The sequence below is a fragment of the Bos indicus x Bos taurus genome, chromosome 13 (genome assembly GCF_003369695.1).
Source record: "Bos indicus x Bos taurus breed Angus x Brahman F1 hybrid chromosome 13, Bos_hybrid_MaternalHap_v2.0, whole genome shotgun sequence".
NCBI lineage: Eukaryota > Metazoa > Chordata > Mammalia > Artiodactyla > Bovidae > Bos > Bos indicus x Bos taurus.
The window spans coordinates 82830842-82851178 of NC_040088.1; the positions used below are offsets into that span (position 1 = coordinate 82830842).

Genomic DNA, 20337 nt, shown 5'->3' on the forward strand with positions numbered 1-20337 from the left:
GTATTCTGGCCTGGAGAATTCCATGGACTGTATAACAGTCCATGGGGTCGCAAAGAGTTGGACATGACTTTCACTTTGACTTTCTGCTATTTTAATGAGTTTTTATATTTGGAGATCAAATCATTACAATTACATATCTGCTGTAAACGTGTTTTTGTGTTTTTAAAAGTTTGAGTCCAGTGAAGTCAGGTGTAAGTCTTGTTAATTTGTGAGTACCAGACCCATTTTATGATGAGTTTCTTAGCAATGCAGCATCTGGCCTATTCTTATTTCAGCCTTTTGGGTTACCTGCTGGAAATTCACAGCATAGTTTGAATTAAACAAATTAAACAGCTTTGTGATGAATTCATAGATCTAAAACCTAACTATTAATAAATATAGTCTTTCCTTCTAAAATGTAGACTTATAGCTATTTTTCCCTTATGAATGGATTAAATGTATAATGAAATAAGAGAAATTGACTATGACAAAATATTTTAAGAGCAAATTCATCATTGACTCATAGTATTAATATAAATATGATACATCTTCAGAGAAGGAAAAAAGTCACTGGTCTAGTGTTCCATGAAAATAGGGAAGAAATAAAGACCAAAAAAATCAAAATGTGGTTGTTTTATGTCTTAGTTTTTTTAAAGTAGAAACTCTAGAATTTTTTTAAATGGTAGCTACTGAACCTGTAACTGATTTAAAAAAAAAATTAGGATACAAAATTCACACACATGACTGTGTGGCCTAGAGAATATTTCACTTTAGATTATATTATTTTATGCTTGTAATTGTACTTTAAAATACAAATGTAATGCTTTCAAATAATATTTTAATAGAGTTTAGAAATAATGTGTTTCTTCAACAAACTTTTGAGTTGGTATCATGCACCAAGCCCTGTTCTGTATACCAGCAATAAGATCAATGATGCAGGTGAATAAAGATGCAAATGAATAAGAAGGAAAAACATAGTTCCGCATTGAGTTTACATTCTAGTGAAGGGGATAAACAGTCACAAAAGTAAAATGGGAAATAATGTCTGGGGGTGGTAAGGGCTGTAATGAAAAAGAAAGCAAGGTAAAAATGTAAAAATGGTGGGAGCCACTGTTTTAATCGGATGTCCAGGGAAGGACTTTTTAACTGTAGGTCTTGACAGAGTAATGAAATGAATTTCAATGAGGTTTAGGAGAGGAGCATTCCAGGTGGAGCAAACAGTATGTGCAGGTAGGGGTACTTGGCTTATTTGAGAAACAATATAGCCAGTGGGGTCCTTGAGACAAATGGGACTGGAGATGTAGCTAGAAACCAGATCATGTAGGCTCTGTTGGCCATGGCAAAGTGTTTAGGTTTTATATCAAGTATGATAGAAAGGAAGCTAACTGGAAGGTTTTTAGTGGGGGAGTTACATGATTTGATTCATGTTTTAAAAGTATTCATTTGGCTGCTATGTGAAAATTTGTAAGAGGTTGGAAGTATAAGCCAGAAGAAAATTTCAGAGGTCAGTTCAGTAGCCTAGAGTGGAGGGATGAGGGCTTGGATGGAAGCAACAGTGTTAAGTGGGTGGACTGAACATACGCATTTGGCTGGAATACCCAGAAGGATTTCCTGATAGATTGGTTGCAACACTTGTGAAAAGAGTGACAATGGAAGAGACTAAAAGAGGATCAGGTTTGGAACGGGGTTTAGCTTTGAGATGTTTAGTAGAAATCCAAATAGAGATGAGCTAGAGAAAGACATTTAAGAATTATCAGGTAGATGGTATTTTAAGCAAAGGGTTGAATTGAGATTACCTAAGGAATGTGTGCTTCTCTGGTGGCTCAGTGGTAAAGAAGGAAACTTGAGTTTGATCCCTGGGTCAGGAAGAGCCCCTGGAGAAGGAAATGGCAACCCACTCCAGTACTGTTGCTTGGGAAGTCCCATGAACATAGCAGCCTGGTGGGCTACAGTCCATGGGATCCCAAAGAGTCGGACACAGCTGAGTGACTAAACACCAACACCAGGGAATATATGCAGAGCAGTGTTTTCAGAATTGAGAATTGGGGCACTCTGACATTTAGAAGCTGAAAGGAGAAAAGCTGAAAAGGAGAGGTTAGTGAGGTAGGAAGGAGATGGAGAAGTAGGCAGTCCTGGAAGCAGAATGAAGAGAGAGTGTCTTATGTGGTACTGACTCATTGGCAAACTTCCAGGACATCTTGTCTGTATTCTTGGAAGCAAGTATTTGCTTCATTTTTACAAAATCTTACCTCTGGAATAAGCAGTGGGAAACCATTGCAATGATATTATTTTTCCCACAATTGAGATATTTATTGGATATTTCTGTGTACAGTTGAAGAACTGGATGCAAATCTGCATTACTGTAACTTTCACCAGGATTGCCATGTGCAGGAATGCTAGTAAGGGATAATTTCATTCCTTTTTAAAAAGAAGGGAAAGCAAGAATTTTTGAAGTGTTCATGCATACTCTTTAGCTATGCCTGTAACTCAACTGTTGGTGTTTTTAATAAGAGATTTTTTTAGGTAGTTTAAGTAGAAAGTAAGATTTCAGGATTATAAAGACTGGAGATTATAAACACATTGCATTTTTACATCTGAGATGTAGAAGTCAAAGAGAGCACAGGCCTTAGATTACATATGCTGCCTTTTTAATACTGTGTAGACCAGGTGATGTTTCAGTTGACTTTGGAAAATTAAATTTAATGAGTGTCTACTTGAACCTTCTGTTTTATATGGATGAGCTTAGTTGCCCAAGACAGAAAACAGCAGCTGCTCAGAAAACATCCATGGCTGTTGCACTAGATTAGAGGTAAAACCATGGCCAAGAGTAAGCATTGTTCTCAGAATCACTAATTTATTATAGAAACTAGTTTACTGTACTTTAGTTAGTGTTGACATTTTAACTTTATAATAATAAAAGTTATTTATATTCTATTATATTGACAACTTCATTTCAGTTTTGAAAGTAAGATTAGTTTTACTTAAAAAATTTTTTTTCCTTCTACTTTTCTCTTTGGTGATAATAACTAACATTTAGTAAGCATTTATTTCAGTTTGTAATTGTGTTGAGCACTTACATACATTTTAGCATCATTACAATCCTAGGAAGAACAAACTATTTATATATTACTCAGAAACAGGCTCAGTGAGGTTAATTAACAAAAGCTAATAGCTCTCCCAATCTAATCACATGGACAACAGCCTTCTCTAACTCAATGAAACTATGAGCTATGCCATGTAGGGACATTCAAGAAGGATGGTCATGGTGGAGAGTTCTGGCAAAACGTGATCCACTGGGGAAGGGAATGGCAAACTACTTCAATATTCTTGCTTTGAGAACCCCATGAACAGTATGAAAAGGCAAAAAGATAGGACACTGAAAGATGAACTTCCCAGGTGGTAGTGCCCAATATGCTACTGGAGATTGGTGGAGACATAACTCCAGAAAGAATGAAGGGACAGAGCCAAAGCAAAAACATTACCCATTTGTGGATGTGACTGGTGATGGAAGTAAAATCCAATGCTGTAAAGAGCAATATTGCGTAGGAACCTGGAATATTAGGTCCATGAATCAAGGCAAATTGGAAGTGGTCAAACAGGAGATGGCAAGAGTGAACATCGACATTTTAGGAATCAGTGAACTAAAATGGACCGGAATGGGTGAATTTAATTCAGATGATTGTTATATCCACTACTGTGGGCAATAATAATTTAGAAGAAATCGAGTAGCCATCATAATCAACAAAACAGTCCAAAATTCAGTACTTGGATACAATCTCAAAAACGACAGAATGATCTCTGTTCATTTCCAAAACAAACCATTCAATATCACAATAATCCAATCTATGCCCCGAACAGTAATGCTGAAGAAGCTGAAGTTGAATGGTTCTATGAAGATCTACAAGACCTTCTAGAACTAGCACCCAGAAAAGATGTCCTTTTCATTATAGGGAATTGGAATGCAAAAGTAGCAAGTTACGAACTACCTGGAGTAACAGGAAAGTTTGTTATAAAGCCTTGCAATACAGAATGAAGCAGGGCAAAGGCTAATAGAGTTTTGCCAAGAGAACGCACTGGTCATAGCAAACACCCTCTTCCAACAACACAAGAGATGACTCTACACATGGACATTACCACATGGTCAACAATGAAATCAGATTGATTATATTCTTTGCAGCCAAAGATGGAAAAGCTCTATACAGTCAGCAAAAACAAGACTGGGAGCTGACTGTGGCTCAGATCATGAAATCTTTATTGCCAAATTCAGACTTAAATTGAAGAAAGTAGGGAAAACCACTAGACCATTCAGGTATGACCTAAATCAAATCCCTTATGATTATACAGTGGAAGTGAGAAATAGATTGAAGGGATTAGATCACATAGACAGAGTGCCTGAAGAGCTATGGACAGAGGTTTGTGACATTGTACAGGAGGCAGTGATCAAGACCACTGCAAGAAAAACAAATGCAAAAAGGCAAAATGATTACTTGAGGAGGCCTTATAAATAGCTGTGAAAAGAAGAAAAGCAAAAGGCAAATGAGAAAAGGAAAGATATACTTATTAGAATGCAGAGTTCCAAAGAAGAGCAAGGAGAGATAGGAAAGCCTTCCTCAGTGATCAATGCAAAGAAATAGAGGAAAACAATAGAAAGGGAAAGACTACAGATGTCTTCAAGAAAATCAGAGATACCAAGGGAGATTTTCATGCAAAGATGGACACAATAAAGGACAGAAATTGTATGGACCTAACAGAAGCAGAAGATATTAAGAAGAGATGGCAAGAATACACAGAAGAAATATACAAAAAGATCTTTATGATGCAGATAATCACGAAGGTGTGATCACTCACCTAGTCATTCATCCTGGAATGAGAAGTCAAGTGAGCCTTAGGAAGCATCCCTACCAACAAAGCTAGTGCAGGTGATGGAATTCCAGCAGAGCTATTTCAAATCCTAAAAGATGATGTTGTTAAAGTGCTGCACTCAATATGCCAGCAAACTTGGAAAACTCAGCAGTGGCCACAGGACTGGAAAAGGTTAGTTTTCATTCCAATCCCAAAGTAAGGCAATGCCAAAGAATGCTCAAATTACCACACAATTGCACTCATCTCATAGGCTAGTAAAGTAATGCTCAAAATTCTCCAAGCCAGGCTTCAATAGTACATGGACTGCGAACTTCCAGATGTTCAAGCTGGATTTAGAAAAGGCAGAGGAACCAGAGATGAAATTGCCAACATCAGTTGGACCATTGACAAAGCAAGAGAGTTCCAGAAAAATATCTACTTCTTCTTTATTGACTATGCCAAAGCCTTGGACTGTGTGGATCATAACAAACTGTGGAAAATTCTTAAAGAGATGGGAATACCAGACCGCCTTACCTGCCTTCTGAGGAATCTGTATGCAGGTCAGGAAGCAACAGTGAGAACTTGACATGAAACAACAGACTGGTTCCAAATAGGAAAAGGAGTACGTCAAGGCTGTATATTGTCACCCTGCTTATTTAACTTCTATGCAGAGTACATCATGAGAAATGCTGGGCTGGAAGAAGCACAAACAGGAATCAAGATTGCATGGAGATATGTCAATAACCTCAGATACGCAAGTGACACCACCCTTATGGCAGAAAGCAAAGAGAAACTATAGAGCCTCTTGATAAAAGTGAAAGAGGAGAATAAAAAAGGTGGCTTAAAACTCAATATTAAAAAAATTAAGATCATGGCATCCGATCCCTTCATGTCATGGCAAATAGATGGGGAAACAGTGACAGACTTTATTTTCTTGGGCTCCAAAATCACTGCAGATGGTGACTTCAGCCATGAAATTAAAAGACACTGTTCATTGGAAGAAAAGCTATGACCAACCTAGACAGCATATTAAAAAGCAGAGACATTACTTTGCCGATAAAGGTCCATCTAGTCAAGGCTGTGGTTTTTACGATAGTCATGAATGGATGTGAGAGTTGGACCATGAAGAAAGCTGAGTGCCAGGAATTGATGCTTTTGAACTGTGGTGTTGGAAAAGACTCTTGATAGTCCCTTGGACTGCAAGGATATCCAACCAGTCAATCCTAAAAGAAATCAATCCTGAGCATTCATTGGAAGGACTGATGCTGAAGCTGAAATTGCAGTACTTTGTCCACCTGATACGAAGAACTGACTCATTGGCAAAGACCCTGATGCTGGGAAAGACTGAAGGCAGTAGGAGAAGGACGACAGAGGATGAGATGGTTGAATGGCATCACCGACTCGACGGACATGAGTTTGAGTAGGCTCCGGAAGGTAGTGATGAACAGGGAGGCCTGGCGTGCTGCAGTCCACGTGATCGCAAAGAGTCAGACACAATTGCGCAACTGAACTCAACTGAGCTGAATTGTATATAGAATTTCTTGAGTGTACTTGCAAAATTTATGAATGTGCAAAGATTATACATGATTTCATTATGTCATATTTGTTATTTTTAAATATATGGCTGATTTAATATGTATAATTTATTGAATAATTTAATATTCAGAACAATTCAGCTAGGCTTTTATATCCCCATTTTATATATGAGGTAACTGATAATCAGAAAGATTAAGTCACTTTTCTAAGGACACAAAGCTAGTAAGTGGAGAATTTAGTTATTTAACCCAGGTTGCATGTCTTTACAACCTATTCTTTCAGCCACCATACAGTTCTTAGTATTATATAAGCCAGAAAACTCCAGTTTAACACATCGAAAATAAGAAAGTTTTATGTCAGTGACTGGAGAGTATTGGGTAAATAAAGATGGTTAAAATTTTATTTTAAAAAATAGTAAACGTGATTCAGTAATGGGAGCGATTTTACTTATGTGGTTGTAGTAAGATCAAGGCTGCTTGTTCTTAAAACCTAAGTTAGATGCTTGTGTTAGTCTGAGTTTGGCTTATAACTTTTTTGTTTCTGCTTCTTGTAGGTTTGAGTGGCCGCTTCTTTGTCACTACCCTCCCAGCATTTTTCCAGTAAGTTCAAATAATTTTCTGGTCCTGTAATGATTAGAAATTAGTAGGTGCGTGTGTAAAAAGTCTGTCCCGGGATTCTTTTGTTGTTGTCCATAACCTTCATTTGTTCAGCTTAGCGTTTGAAGGGAGAAAGACTAGTCTGCACTGAACGATAGTGATTAGAAGAGAGGGGTGTCCAGGTGCTACAGAGAATCTAATTTTAGGCAGCAAATAGGTGAGGAGGTCAAAGAGGGTTTTTTGACAATATGAAAGATGGGATGATTCTTAATAGATAACAGGTGTATGTGAAGCAGGTGAAGTAGAGAAGATCTTTCCAAATAGAGGATGTATCATGGAAAAGCCCAGGAGAAGAGGAGATGCCTTCTGAGAACTATAGCTATTTCTCTGTGGCTTGCCTGAGAGGTACAGGTGGATTATCCCAGGTGATGGCGCCAGCGAGGCTCAGGTCGTGAGGGGGAAGGGGACAGGCAGGGGTGGTTTCCAGAGATGCTGAGGAGGTGGGATCATTGGTGACTGGTTAGCCATAAGAAAGGGAAAGCCTGTGCTGACTATTGTTTAACTAGCAAAGCTATTGAGAGGTTGTTAGAATAAAGTGCAGTTTGGAAGATAGAGACCAGAATGGAAAAGACAGTGTGAAGGTTTTATGCTAATTCCAAATGAGAAGTTTAGGTGAAAGTTTAATTTTAGGATCATAAGAAAGGTCTAGACTGGAGGTACATACCAGGGATTAGATAACAGTTGAAATATATACAATGAGAGAATAGACACGGTGGGAAAAGAAGCAGGCTAAGGATTGGTGCAGAGAAGGCAATGACACCCCACTCCAGTACTCTTGCCTGGGAAATCCCATGGATGGAGGAGCCTGGTAGGCTGCAGTCCATGGGGTCGCTAAGAGTCAGACACGACTGAGCGACTTCACTTTCACTTTTCTCTTTCATGCATTGGAGAAGGAAATGGCAACCCACTCCAGTGTTCTTGCCTGGAGAATCCCAGGGACGGCAGAGCCTGGTGGGCTGCCGTCTATGGGGTTGCACAGAGTCGAACACGACTGAAGCAACTTAGCAGCAGCAGCAGCAAGGATCGGTGACCACCATTAGGACATCTGCAAAGGAGCATGGAACTGAGAAGGATTGGAGAGCTCATGTCAGAAAAGCTTAGGGAAAGGAGGGAGGAAGGGACAGAGTCCAGGACACACACAGGAGAAATGGCAGAAGAGTGCTCCAGGGACACCGCACTGAAGAGTCATTGGAGACCCCCAGTATGAGCATTTTCCATGCAGTCATGGAAACAGGACCCCTGATGGCAGGAGTAGTGAAGGAGTTTCCATGCAGTCATGGAAACAGGACCCCTGATGGCAGGAGTAGTGAATGAGTTAATGTAAGAGGAAAAAATGTAGACTCCTCCCTTAGGAAACTTAGCTAGAGAGAAGGTGAGAGGGAGGGAAGACCGAAGGCATTTGCTATTTAGTCACGAAGGCATGTCCGACTCTTGCAACCCCATGGACTGTAGCCCACCAGCCTCCTCTGTCCATGGAATTCTCCAGACAAGAATACTGGGGTGGGTTGCCATTTCCTTCTCCAGGGGATCTTCCCAACCCAGGGATCAAATCCAGGTCTCCTGCCTTGACAGAATTCTTTACCACTGAGCCACCAGGGAGACCCAGTTTTCAGGGGAGGGACTTGGATGATATTGATTTGGAAATGTGGATAGAGTTTTTTAGAACTGCTGTTTTGCTGATGTAAGAGAAAAATTGAAATAATTTGTAGCAAAATTAATAAAAAGTAACTTGTCAGATTAGCCACTGCCAAGGACTTTGCTTACAGTTGCAAATTGTGTAGTGATAAAATAGAATGTTTAATTCTCTCTGCTTTGGAATTTCTCATTTGTAATAAGTATTTGTGCATGCTTTCTTACTTATGCCTAACTATAATATTTCTTTTTTTTTTTTCATTTGAGTGAAGTTAAAATTCAGAGTGGAGTTCACATGTAAACCAGTACTTATTTTCGTTTTTATTATCTGTAACACTTGTTATTTTAATTGGTTTATTTTTTGTTTTTATAATTTATAGTGCAAAAGATGGGATATTCCGCCGTTACCGTGGCCCAGGAGTCTACGAAGACTTGCAGAACTATATCTTAGAGAAGAAGTGGCAATCTGTTGAGCCTCTGACTGGCTGGAAATCCCCAGCTTCTCTAACGTAACTTGTTTTTTTAATAACAGAGTATTACTAATAGAACAGACAGTCTCAAGTTAACAACCCATAGACCTTGAAAGTCTACATTTCTTTTCATGTTCACTTCTGATTTCCCAGATGACACATGCTTCTGCTTGGCCCATGGTGTGTTTCTGGTTTTGTGACCCCGTGTGTTTCAGCTGGTTGTTAGGATGCTAGGGTTTAGTATCCAGATTCAGGTGGGTTACAGAGACCTCTCCTCCAACTTTTGCACCGTCACCTCTTTTCGCTTTACTAAATATGGTATTGAACACTATTTACCATGCCTCCTTCTTTATAAATTATTGAGAAGGTAGAGGAGAACCTTTTTCTTGAATTAGAGTTCATGAAGGAATTGCTAAAGTATCTATCTGTGTGGAGAGTAAGACCTATGGTGTCTTTGGCTGCTTAGCAGAATACTGCTGGGGTAACCTTTGGCCATGATGGTAAATTATATAATGCTTGGTGAGGCAGATAATGTCAAGCAATAATACCTTAATCACAGTTTTCATTTGGAATGAATTGTGGTATTTGTAATTGATTTTATGTTGGTATATATAAGCATAAGGAGTATCCCTGCTTAAATAGGATCAAATCATGTTACATTTTAGGAATAAATGATCTGATAGCATCCATAGGAAATACATGGCTTATTCTAAAAGCAGCTCACCTCTGACGTTTCATTCTACAAATTTTCATTCTTTAAAATCAGTGAGCATTGATTTTATGCAGATACTATTCTTGGTGCTAGATGTTTAGCAGTCAACATGACAGATGTGACCCCTCTGGTCTCCTAGGGTGACTTACAGTAAGATAGATGATGAAAAAATTAGGGATGTAAAGAATCACAAAACAAAACAGAAAACAACTCTTACCAAGTCAGGGCTTGACTGTGGGAGCACGGGCCTCCATTAGATGGGTACTAGGAGAGCTGGCTCTGAGGGGTCACTGCGGATGGGGTCTGCAGGGCCGCAGGGCCTGGCCAGGTGAGGAGCAGGTGAGGACTGTTCCAGGAATGGAGGTAGCATTCGCACACGCCCCTCATTGGAAAGAGCTCAGTGTATTGAGGAAGAGTCAGGTGGCCAGGGTTAGAGGCACAGTGAAAGAGAAGGGGGAGCAGTATAAACAGAGGGCAGAGAGGGCAGGGGCAGACTGTCAGGCCTGTGGCTGCTGAGAAGCCGGGGTGTGAGCAGTGTAGGCCATGAGCAGAGGCTGGAGGGGACTGTGGGGAGTGGCCTCGCCCAGGGATGGTAGCATGGACCAGGCTGGAGGCAGTGGGAATGCAGAGCATGGGTGGATTTAAAACAGGTTTAAACCTCAGTCCCGCATGCTGGAAGCCAGCTTGTGCTGATGGCAGGGCCCCTGCCACTCTGTGTCCCACCCCTCGGATCCCCGCGGGGTCATCGTGAGACCAGCTCGCCTAAACTTTGAGGGAAATTTTGAGTCACTGTATTTTGCAGAACTTGCTGAAAAGCAGCCATGGTGGCCCAAGGTGTTTGGACAGGAATCTGGGCCTTCAGCCGAAAAGTGTAGCATGGCAACCCAGCTGTTAATTGGAGGTGTCACTGGATGATGTACAGGTTTCATACTACAGAAGGTTAGAAAGTGAGCTGGAAAAGGGACTGATCCACAGGATTTTGGGGACTTCATGAATTCTGAGGATGCAAAGAACTTAGAATTAATTCTTAAACTTGCAGGTGATCCCTTGCAAAAGGTATGGTTTTAAGGCATTCCTTTAAAAATGTTTGTCTTTTAACTTGGGAGTGATGTATTGAATTTGGAAACTGTAGCTACTAGTAGATGTACATGGCACCCTACTCCAGTACTGGGAGCCTGGAAACTCCCATGGATGGAGGAGCCTGGTGGGCTGCAGTCCATGGGGTTGCGAAGAGTTGGACATGACTGAGTGACTTCACTTTCACTTTTCACTTTCATGCATTGGAGAAGGAAATGGCAACCCACTCCAGTGTTCTTGCCTGGAGAATCCCAGGGACAGGAGAGCCCGGTGGGCTGCCGTCTATGGGGTCACACAGAGTCGGACACGACTGAAGTGACTTAGCAGCAGTAGATGTGTGGAAATTTTAGAAATTCATCCATTTGCATTTTCTCCTTATTACAGTAGTATTTTAAGGGAGTGTGTTATTTTGCTTGTAAAATGTGTAAATCATACGAAAATCATAATGGTATGAGCCACTTTGTTCCAAATTTTTGTACAAGAACTCAAAATTTTTTTTCACTTTTTATTACAGAAACTTTCAAATATACATAAAAATACAGAAAATAGTATAGTAAACCTCCATGTACGTATCACACACCTATTATGACCATCAAATTATAGCTTGTTTTATCAATTGTTTTGAAACAAATACCAAGTATGTCATTTTATTATATTTTGGTATGTGTCTATAAAAGGTAAGAACTCTTTTTAAAAATCGTAAATATAGTACCCTGTTATTATGCAGTCTGACCCTACTCACGCCAGTGGAATGAGGGCTGCGAAACCTAGCTGAAGTGCCCTGTGCCCCTGTGGGTTGCAGGTGGAAGGGTGTGGCCTCTCTCGTGGAGTGGGAGTGGCTTTTCTCCATCAGTTCTTCCTGTGATTATTGGTGATGACAACAAAGATTAGATGTTGCTCTAAGCTGCTTAGAGTGGGTTATAATAGATATTAATACTAGACTGAAATAGGATTCTAGCTTCCTCCTCAGGGACATGGTTGAAGGCAGTAATGCAGATTGGCCTCGTCCTATCGCAGTGAGAGTGGCTTTGTGTTCTGCCTGCTGAGCAGGGCCATTGCTGGTGGTAGTGCAGAGTGGGTGCTGAGTTTAACAGTGGCAGTACTCTGTTGCACAGCACTGGTGGCCCTTAGGAGAGCTTCCTCAGGCGTTAGGGGAGCCTCTTAATGGAGGCCCTGTTGCCCTGTTGCAACTTTGCTTCAGGTGGTGAAGTGAGAGAGATTCCCCACAGAACAGCTGCTGCCCTTTCTGCAAAACTGAGATACCAGGAGCAAGCCCCACACCCGTGTGTGCTTCGTTCTCCAACTGGAAAGGCATGCATTTAACAAGGAAGGCGTGCATTTCTTTTTCCAGTACCGAGAATCCAGTAACATCCTGGGCCTCCTTCTTAGTCATGGAGGCTGAAGAGACAGTGACTTTTCTCGGATGGAGGGATTAAGTGGTTTTAGTCTTCACTCTGACTGTGTTCGGGGCTCAGCTTCCCTTGCTCAGGGCTTTGTACTTGTGGTTTGGCCTAGAAACCTCTGACAGCTTCTTGTCAGAGCACCTGTGAGGCTCTTCTGCATTTTCACTCCTTACCCAGAGCCTCCCTGTGCTGCTCCAGTGCCCTCCCAGCGTCCCTGCCACTCTGAACCCTTGGATCCAGTGTCTCCCCACCACCCTGCCTCGTGATGGCCCTGCTAGGGTGGGGAGCTGTGAGCAGAGGAGCGGAGAGGGATCCAGGGCACTCTCACTTTCCAGCTGCTGCCCACTCAGGCCCACAGGTAGACTCCTGGGTTTATAATCTTGCTGAGACTGAAATGGTTCACATGAGCAGCCCCACTGTCATGAGTTCACTGTCATTATTATAACAAACTAGACTTCCCTGCCCCTGCCCTTGTCTGCTCCCACCTCTCACCTCAGCCTCATGTCTCAGCCTCAGGGACGGTCATCAGTAGGTCTGGGGTGCAGAGTGTTGACTCTTGCACCTGACCTGCCAGCTGGGCGAGAGTCCTCCCTGCTGAACCTGCAGAACACAGGACTAGTTAAAGGAGTGAGTCTTACATAATTCTAGTTAACATACCCTTGTGGTATGGTTTTGAAATGCCCAACTATTGTAAAGATATTTGTTGGACATTGGCCAGAAAGATGGGCATTACTAATGCTTGGGCTTTTATTTGAAACTTTTACATTTGTATAGTTTGGAAAATGGAGTAAATTTCCAGTTGGAAAAAAAATGGTGTAGGGATATATTTGAACTGAGTATCATTAGTGTTTCATGATGATGTCAGTTTGCTCTCTGAGGGAAATTTACTTAAGACCAGTTTTAGACCCTGTAGGCCAAATTAGAGCTGTCTCTGCTCCCTCCATAAACTAATCAGCTTTATTTCTTAGTCATGGATTCCAGGTCTGGGGCCTTCCTTTTCACTTATAAAATATTAGTGTGATCTCTTTGAGAACTGGGCAGAAAATATACCCTATTGTGGACCTGATTTCCCAGAAATCATACAGTGTGGCTTACATCTGTGATGTTGGGTTCTTCTTAAGGAGGCATGAGTATCAAGAGCACTAGTTTTCTAGTGAAAACTGACAGTGTTGCACTTTCTTCACATTTTCAGAAAACTGTAAAGTCAGCTTATTGATTCGCCAAAACTCTACCTCTCTGAATTTGAAATGGTGTGCGTGTGTGCGCGTGCTAAGTCACTTCAGTCATGTCCCGGTCTTTACAACGCTATGGACTGTAGCCACCAGCCTCCTCTGTCCATGGGATTCTCCAGGCAAAAATACTGCAGTGGGTTGCTGTGCCTTCCTCCAGGGGATCTTCTCAACCCAGGGATCAAACCTGTGTCTTTTATGTCTCCTGCTTGGTAGGCTGGTTCTTTATTACTAGTGCCACCTGGGAAGCCTTTTGAAGTGGTAAGAATTGCAATTGCGATGATTGAAAGCAGTGATTTGCATCCTCACTTGCCCAGGGGAATTACCTGTGGACTTTTGAAAACTACCCACACATGGCTACTGTCCTAGAGACTGTGCTGATACTGGTCAAGCAGCTTCAGGTGTTTCTGTGAAAGTCACTCAGTTGATTGCAACCCCACGGGCTATATAGCCTGCCAGGTTCTTCTGTCCCTGGAATTCTCTAGGCCAAAATACTGGAGTGGGTAAGCCGTTCCCTTCTTCAGGGGATCTTCTCAACCCAGGGATCGAACCTAGGTCTCCTGCATTGCAGGCAGATTCTTTACCATCTGAGCCACCAGGGAGGCCCCAGATGTTTCTGAGAAGCAGCCAAAGTTGGGAACCACTGAACTACAGATTTGGAAGTGAAGTGAAATGAAAGTCTCTGTCGTGTCTGTTTGTGGCCCCATGTACTGTACAGTCCATGGAATTTTCCAGGCCAGAATACTGGAGTGGGTATCCCTTCCCTTTTCTAGGAACCAGTGAAGTTGCTCAGTCGTGTCTAACTTTTTGCAATCCCATGGACTGTAGCCTACCAGGCTCCTTCATCTATGGAATCCCCTTCTCCAGGGGATCTTCCCAAACCAGGGATTGAACCCAGGTCTCCTGCATTGCAGGCAGATTCTTTATCAGCTGAACAAGCTCCTGCTAATAAAATTACAGTTCTGCTGTTAACAAATGACTGCTGAACAGGCCTTTAAAGCTTTTAAAGTTAAATGCCATACAACTTCAGATGCCTTCTGAATACTGAATATAAGCACAGTTTTCCAGTTAAGTGTTATAGGAACTGTGTGGATTGGATGTGTAAGAGTAGCCTCATGGCAGACCAGGGCTTTTGACATTATGGATTTAAAACTCTTAGAAGATTGTGGAGTAATGGGGCATTCACATGGTGCCAACATATCACCCCACAAATGACCTAGCCATTATCAAGTGAAAACCACCTTCCAGTGGAGAGGTCTGTCTCAATCACTAACCAAGTGACTTGGCATCACTCAGGCTTCTTAGTCTCTATATGGAGATGAGATCATAGTCCTCACCTTCCCAGCTCTTTCCTGAAGACTGAGATTCAGTGCTAGTCATGGCCCCAAATAAAAGACACTTGGTAAATGTTAGGCTTCTTTGATGGCTTTTGTTTCCCTGTATATCATAATTATAGCTAAGAAGAAAAAGATTGAAACCAATGTCTGTTAATAGATGTTGAATTAAACTCAGACAGGACTGAATTTAAAGATAGGAACAATTGTTTGAAGCTGTAGGAGCCCTAAAGAAAGGAATATACCTAGGGAAAAAATAAAAGCATTCTGAAACTTGAGTAGTTAATAAAAATAAATTTTGTAATAAAGCGCAAGAAAGCAGTCTCTTTGATCATGTAATGATTGCTAATGTGAATCCAACACCACTATCAGTTGATACTTTTAAATGAAATTTAGGTTTGTATATGGTATAAATGTAGTTGTTAAATGTTTTAATAATTGTTTCACTATTAAAAAATAAAATAGGTTTAAAATAGGTTTTAAAATAGGTTTCCTCCACTAAGGTGAAGGAAAGGGAAGATCCATACACAAACAGACACATACGCCAAATATGCACACACACACACAACTCAACTCCTGGGTTTTTGGTTTGAGAACTTGATGGTCTTGGTACCAGTTACTGGTTTGAGCAAAAGAAAATCAGGGGTTCAGCATTGGGCATATTAAGTTTGAGATGCAGACTTCTTTGTAGAGCTTCCAGTTTGGATGCATGAAGATAGGTCTCCATGGAGAATTCAGGAACACAAAAGGCATATAGATGGTATTTTAAGTTTTAGAAGGAAGGGGGTCACCTGGAGAGAGAGAGAAAGAAAAGTGCTTGGGGCTGAGCCACAAGACAGTCCAGAGGTAAGAAGCTGAGTAGAGAAGGAGTCAGCAAAAGAAAATTGGAAATGAGTGCCAGGGAGGCAGGAGGGCAGGCAGGGGTGTGCGATTTCCTGAAAGGCAAGTAGAAGGTGCACGAAGGAGAGAGTAGTCCCTCGTGTCTCATGTCTACAAGGGGTTAGGGGAGATGAAGTCTGAGACAGGACATTGAGTGATGGAATGTGATGTCATTGTGGCCTTAACAGGAGTCAGGGAGTGCAGCAGTGAGGACAGAAGCCGGATCTGAGTGGGTTAAAGGTAAGGCGAGGAAGAACGAGCAGCAGGTGTAGGCACCTCTTTGGAGATTGAGAAGCTGAGTTGGAGGGCCATCTGCGGTCCAGTGATGCTCCTTTCAGAAGATGAGTGAGAGTAGAACGTGTTTTCATGCAGTGAAATGGTCCATCAGAGAGGGAGAAATTGCTGATGCAGAAAATGGGATGAAAGGAAAAACCAAGTCATTAGCAAGACAGAAGGGATGGGATCCAAGGCACAAGTGGAGAGTTTGGACTGTGGTTGGGGGGATAGTTTCCTCCACTGGAACAGAAGAAGCTGGATGCAGGTGAACACCAGGCTAGACGTGCTGCTGAGACGATGAGAAAGGCCACCTGCCAGCTGCTGGCTGCACAGTGACAGATGAGTGTGTGTTAGCTGAGGGCACGGGGTGGAGAGGGTGTGTACAGTTTGAAGGGAGAGAAAGGACATGAGCTCCCATCTCTAGTATGAGCCTAGAGGATTCTAGCCAGACGGTGCCCTCTCAGGTGCCCACTGAGCTTGTGGCCGTGAGGGCAGAGTGTGTGACTTTTCCCCTGAGACCTGCAGCTGCTCAGTGTTAGGAATGTTGCCAGGCACGCACCATGCAGCAAGAAAGGACCAGCTGACCTGATTGGGTTTACTCCTGAGTAATCCAGAACCTGGCCCTGGGGTCTAAGCTCTGTCAGAACAGAAGAGAATCCAGGAGAGAGCATGATGTCTTGCACAAAGTGGAGGAGGAGTCCTTGTGACTTGAGGTTTTGTTTTGTTTTGTTTTTATTCTTTATTCTATCCATCACCACTGGTTCTCCTTACCTTTATTTTTTTTTTTTTAGGATGTCTGGAATGGCTGGGCTTTTTAGCATCTCTGGCAAGATATGGGTGAGTAAATAAGGCCTTTTATGATTATATCAGCAGAGGGGTTTTTAAGAGTGAGAAGGTAGCTTCTAAATAATAGGAAAATGAATACTTATAAATGGTTTCATAATTTCACTTTTCTTCTTAAGCCACACAACTACTCTTACCTGGAGTCATAGTGGGAATGTGTCTTTGTGTAGAAGGACTTAAATTGGACAGGGACCAAAAGACCAAAGTCATATTTTCATAGATCAGTAGTGAATCCCTTTGTCAAAGCTGAAAGGGCTTCTGTGGTTTCACTTGCTCTTATTTCTCATTGTCATGCTGCTAAGTCACTTCAGTCGTGTCCGACTCTGTGAGACTCCAGAGACGGGAGCTCACCAGGCTCCCCCGTCCCTGGGATTCTCCAGGAAAGAACACTGGAGTGGGTTGCCATTTCCTTCTCCAATGCATGAAAGTGAAAAGTGAAAGTGAAGTCGCTCAGTCCTGTCCGACCTTTATCGACCCCATGGACTGCAGCCTACCAGGCTCCTCCGTCCATGGGATTTTCCAGGCAAGAGTACTGGAGTGGGGTGCCATTGCCTTCTCCGTGTCATGATCTCCCTACGAATCAAAGATCTGTTGGGGATCAGCAGACTTCAGCTTGTGAGTGGGCTGGGCTGCCTGTTTTGTTTAATAATGTCTTGTTGGAACATAGTCACATTCACTTATTACCTATTTTCTGTGACTGCTTTCACAGTACAGTGATAGAGATGAGTTGTTGTGACAGAGATCATATGGCCCACAAACCTAAATATTCATGATGTAGCCCTTTAAGGAAAAATTTGCAAGCCCCTTTTATGTGGCTCAGACAGTCTGACTTTTTGTGACCCCATGTACTATAGCAGTCCACCAGGCTTCTCTTTCCATGGCCCATTCTTCCAGCAAGAATACTGGAGTGGGGTTCCATTTCCTCCTCCAGGGGATCTTCCTGACCCAGGGATCGAACCCATGTCTCACGTCCCCTGCATTGGCAGGCGGGTTCTTTACCACTAGCGCCACCTGGGAAGCTGCTATGTGTGATTATATCATTTTACTGAGTCTTCTCAGTAACTTAGAACTGTTATTATGGTTAAAATGCTGAATTTTTATATAATACTGAATGTATCACGTAACCTTTGCTCCTCTCTACATGTAGGATGATCTAAATCCTGCCAGATTTGACAAAATTGTCAGGGAATTAAGTATATATTTTTAAAGTATTTCAGAAGATCTTTAGATCTGATTACCTCCCTTTATTTGTCTTTTCTAAGTTATGATTATACATCATTTGTCATTTTGGAACTTAATATTCAAGGAAATATTAACAAGACATGGCAAGAATACACAGAAGAACTATACAAAAAAGATCTTAATGACCCAGATAACCATGATGGTATGATCACTCACCTATAGCCAGACATCCTGGATTGCAAAGTCAAGTGGAACTTAGGAAGAAGCATCACTGCGAACAAAACTAGTGGAGGTGATGGAATTCAAGATGAGCTATTTCAAATCCTAAAAGATGATGCTGTGAAAGTGCTACACTCAATATGTCAGCAAATTTGGAAAACTCAGCAGTGGCCACAAGACTGGAAAAGGTCAGTTTTCATTCCAATCCCAAAGAAGGGCAGTGCCAAAGAATGTTCAAACTACTGCACAATTGCACTCATTTCACATGCTAGCAAAGTAATGCTCAAAATTCTCCAAGCCAGGCTTCAACAGTACGTGAACCGAGAATTTCCAGATGTTCAAGCTGGATTTAGAAAAGGCAGAAGAACAAGAGAACAAATTGCTAACATCCATTGTGTCATAGAAAAAGCGAGAGAGTTCCATAAAAACATCTGCTTCACTGAGTGTGCTAAAGCCCTGAACTGTATGATCACAGCAAACTGGGGAAAATTCTTAAAGAGATGGGAATACCAAATCACCTTACCTGCCTGCTAAGAAATCTGTATGTAGGTCAAGAAGCAACAGTTAAATCCAGATATGGAACAACAGAGTGGTTCCGAATTGGGAAAGGAGTACATCAAGGCTGTATATTGTCACCCTGCTTCTTTAATTTATATGCAGAGTACATCATGCAAAATGCCAGGCTGAATGAAGCACAAGCTAGAATCAAGATTGCCAGGATAAATATCAATAACCTCAGATATGCACATGATGTCACCCTTTTGGCAGAAAGCAAAGAGGAACTAAAGAGCCTCTTGATGAAGGAGAAAGAGGAGAGTGAAAAAGCCGGCTTAAAACTTAACATTGAAAAAAATGAAGATCATGGCACCTGGTCCCATCACTTCATGGCAAATAGACAGGGAAACAATAGAAACAAGTACAAAATCACTACAGATGGTGATTGCAGCCATGAAATTAAAAGACGCTTGCTCCTTGGAAGAAAAGCTATGACCAACTTAGCATATTAAAAAGGAGAGGCATTACTTTGCCAACAAAGGTCTGTTTAGTCAAAGCTATGGTATTTCCATACAAAGTCATGTATAGATGTGAGAGTTGGACTATAAAGAAAGCTGAGTGCTGAAGAATTTATGCTTTTGAACAGTGCTGTTGGAAAAGACTCTTGAGAGTCTCTTGGACTGCAAGGAGATCCAACCAGTCCATCCTAAAGGAGATCAGTCCTGGGTGTTCATTAGAAGAACTCATGCTGAAGGTGAATATCCAATACTTTGGCCACCTGATGCGAAGAGCGGATTCATTATAAAAGACCCTGCTGCTGGGGAAGTTTGAAAGCATGAGGAGAAGTGGATGACAGAGGATGAGATGGCATTACAAACTCAATGGACATGAGTTTGAGCAAGCTGTAGGACGTGGTTAAAGACACAGAAGCCTGGTGTGCTACAGTCCCATGGGTTCGCAGAAAGTCGGACACGACTGAGTGACTGAACAACAACAGTTCATGAAGCTCATGAAAGCTCTGCTTTTTGTGCATATTAGTATATATTTGGAGAAATTTAAAAAGAACTTTTATATCTCAGTTTTTCAGTTGTATTATAGTTTTTGCTTTTTAAGATATACCTACTTTAGGTTTTTTTTTTTTAGCAACAGAAAATAAATTGGTGACTTGAACTTAATCTTTTTTGTTTAAATTCTGTTAATTGTCTTTTTTTGACATTTGTAAATCATATTTGGAGAAGGCAATGGCACCCCACTCCAGTACTCTTGCCTGGAAAATCCCATGGACGGAGGAGCCTGGTAGGCTGCAGACCATGGGGTCGCGAAGAGTCGGACACGACTGAGCGACTTCACTTTCACTTTTCACTTTCATGCGTTGGAGAAGGAAATGGCAACCCACTCCAGTGTTCTTGCCTGGAGAATCCCAGGGACGGGGGAGCCTGGTGGTCCGCCATCTATGGGGTCGCACAGAGTCGGACACGGCTGAAGCGACTTAGGAGCAGCAGCAGCATATCATATTAAAAAATAACTAGCATTTGTCTTCTTTTCATATAGTTTCAGTTTCATTTGGTTTTCT

General features: G+C 41.7%; 1 protein-coding gene across 1 annotated transcript in view; it reads left to right on the top strand.

Annotated features, from left to right (window-relative positions):
* TMX4 (thioredoxin related transmembrane protein 4) overlaps positions 1-20337 on the top strand; it is a 56116-nt gene that overhangs the window by 15198 nt on the left and 20581 nt on the right. The window contains exons 3-5 of the mRNA XM_027560331.1: positions 6911-6956; positions 9026-9154; positions 16817-16862. Coding sequence (XP_027416132.1) covers positions 6911-6956; positions 9026-9154; positions 16817-16862 — 221 coding nt within the window. The remainder of the gene's footprint in view (positions 1-6910; positions 6957-9025; positions 9155-16816; positions 16863-20337) is intronic.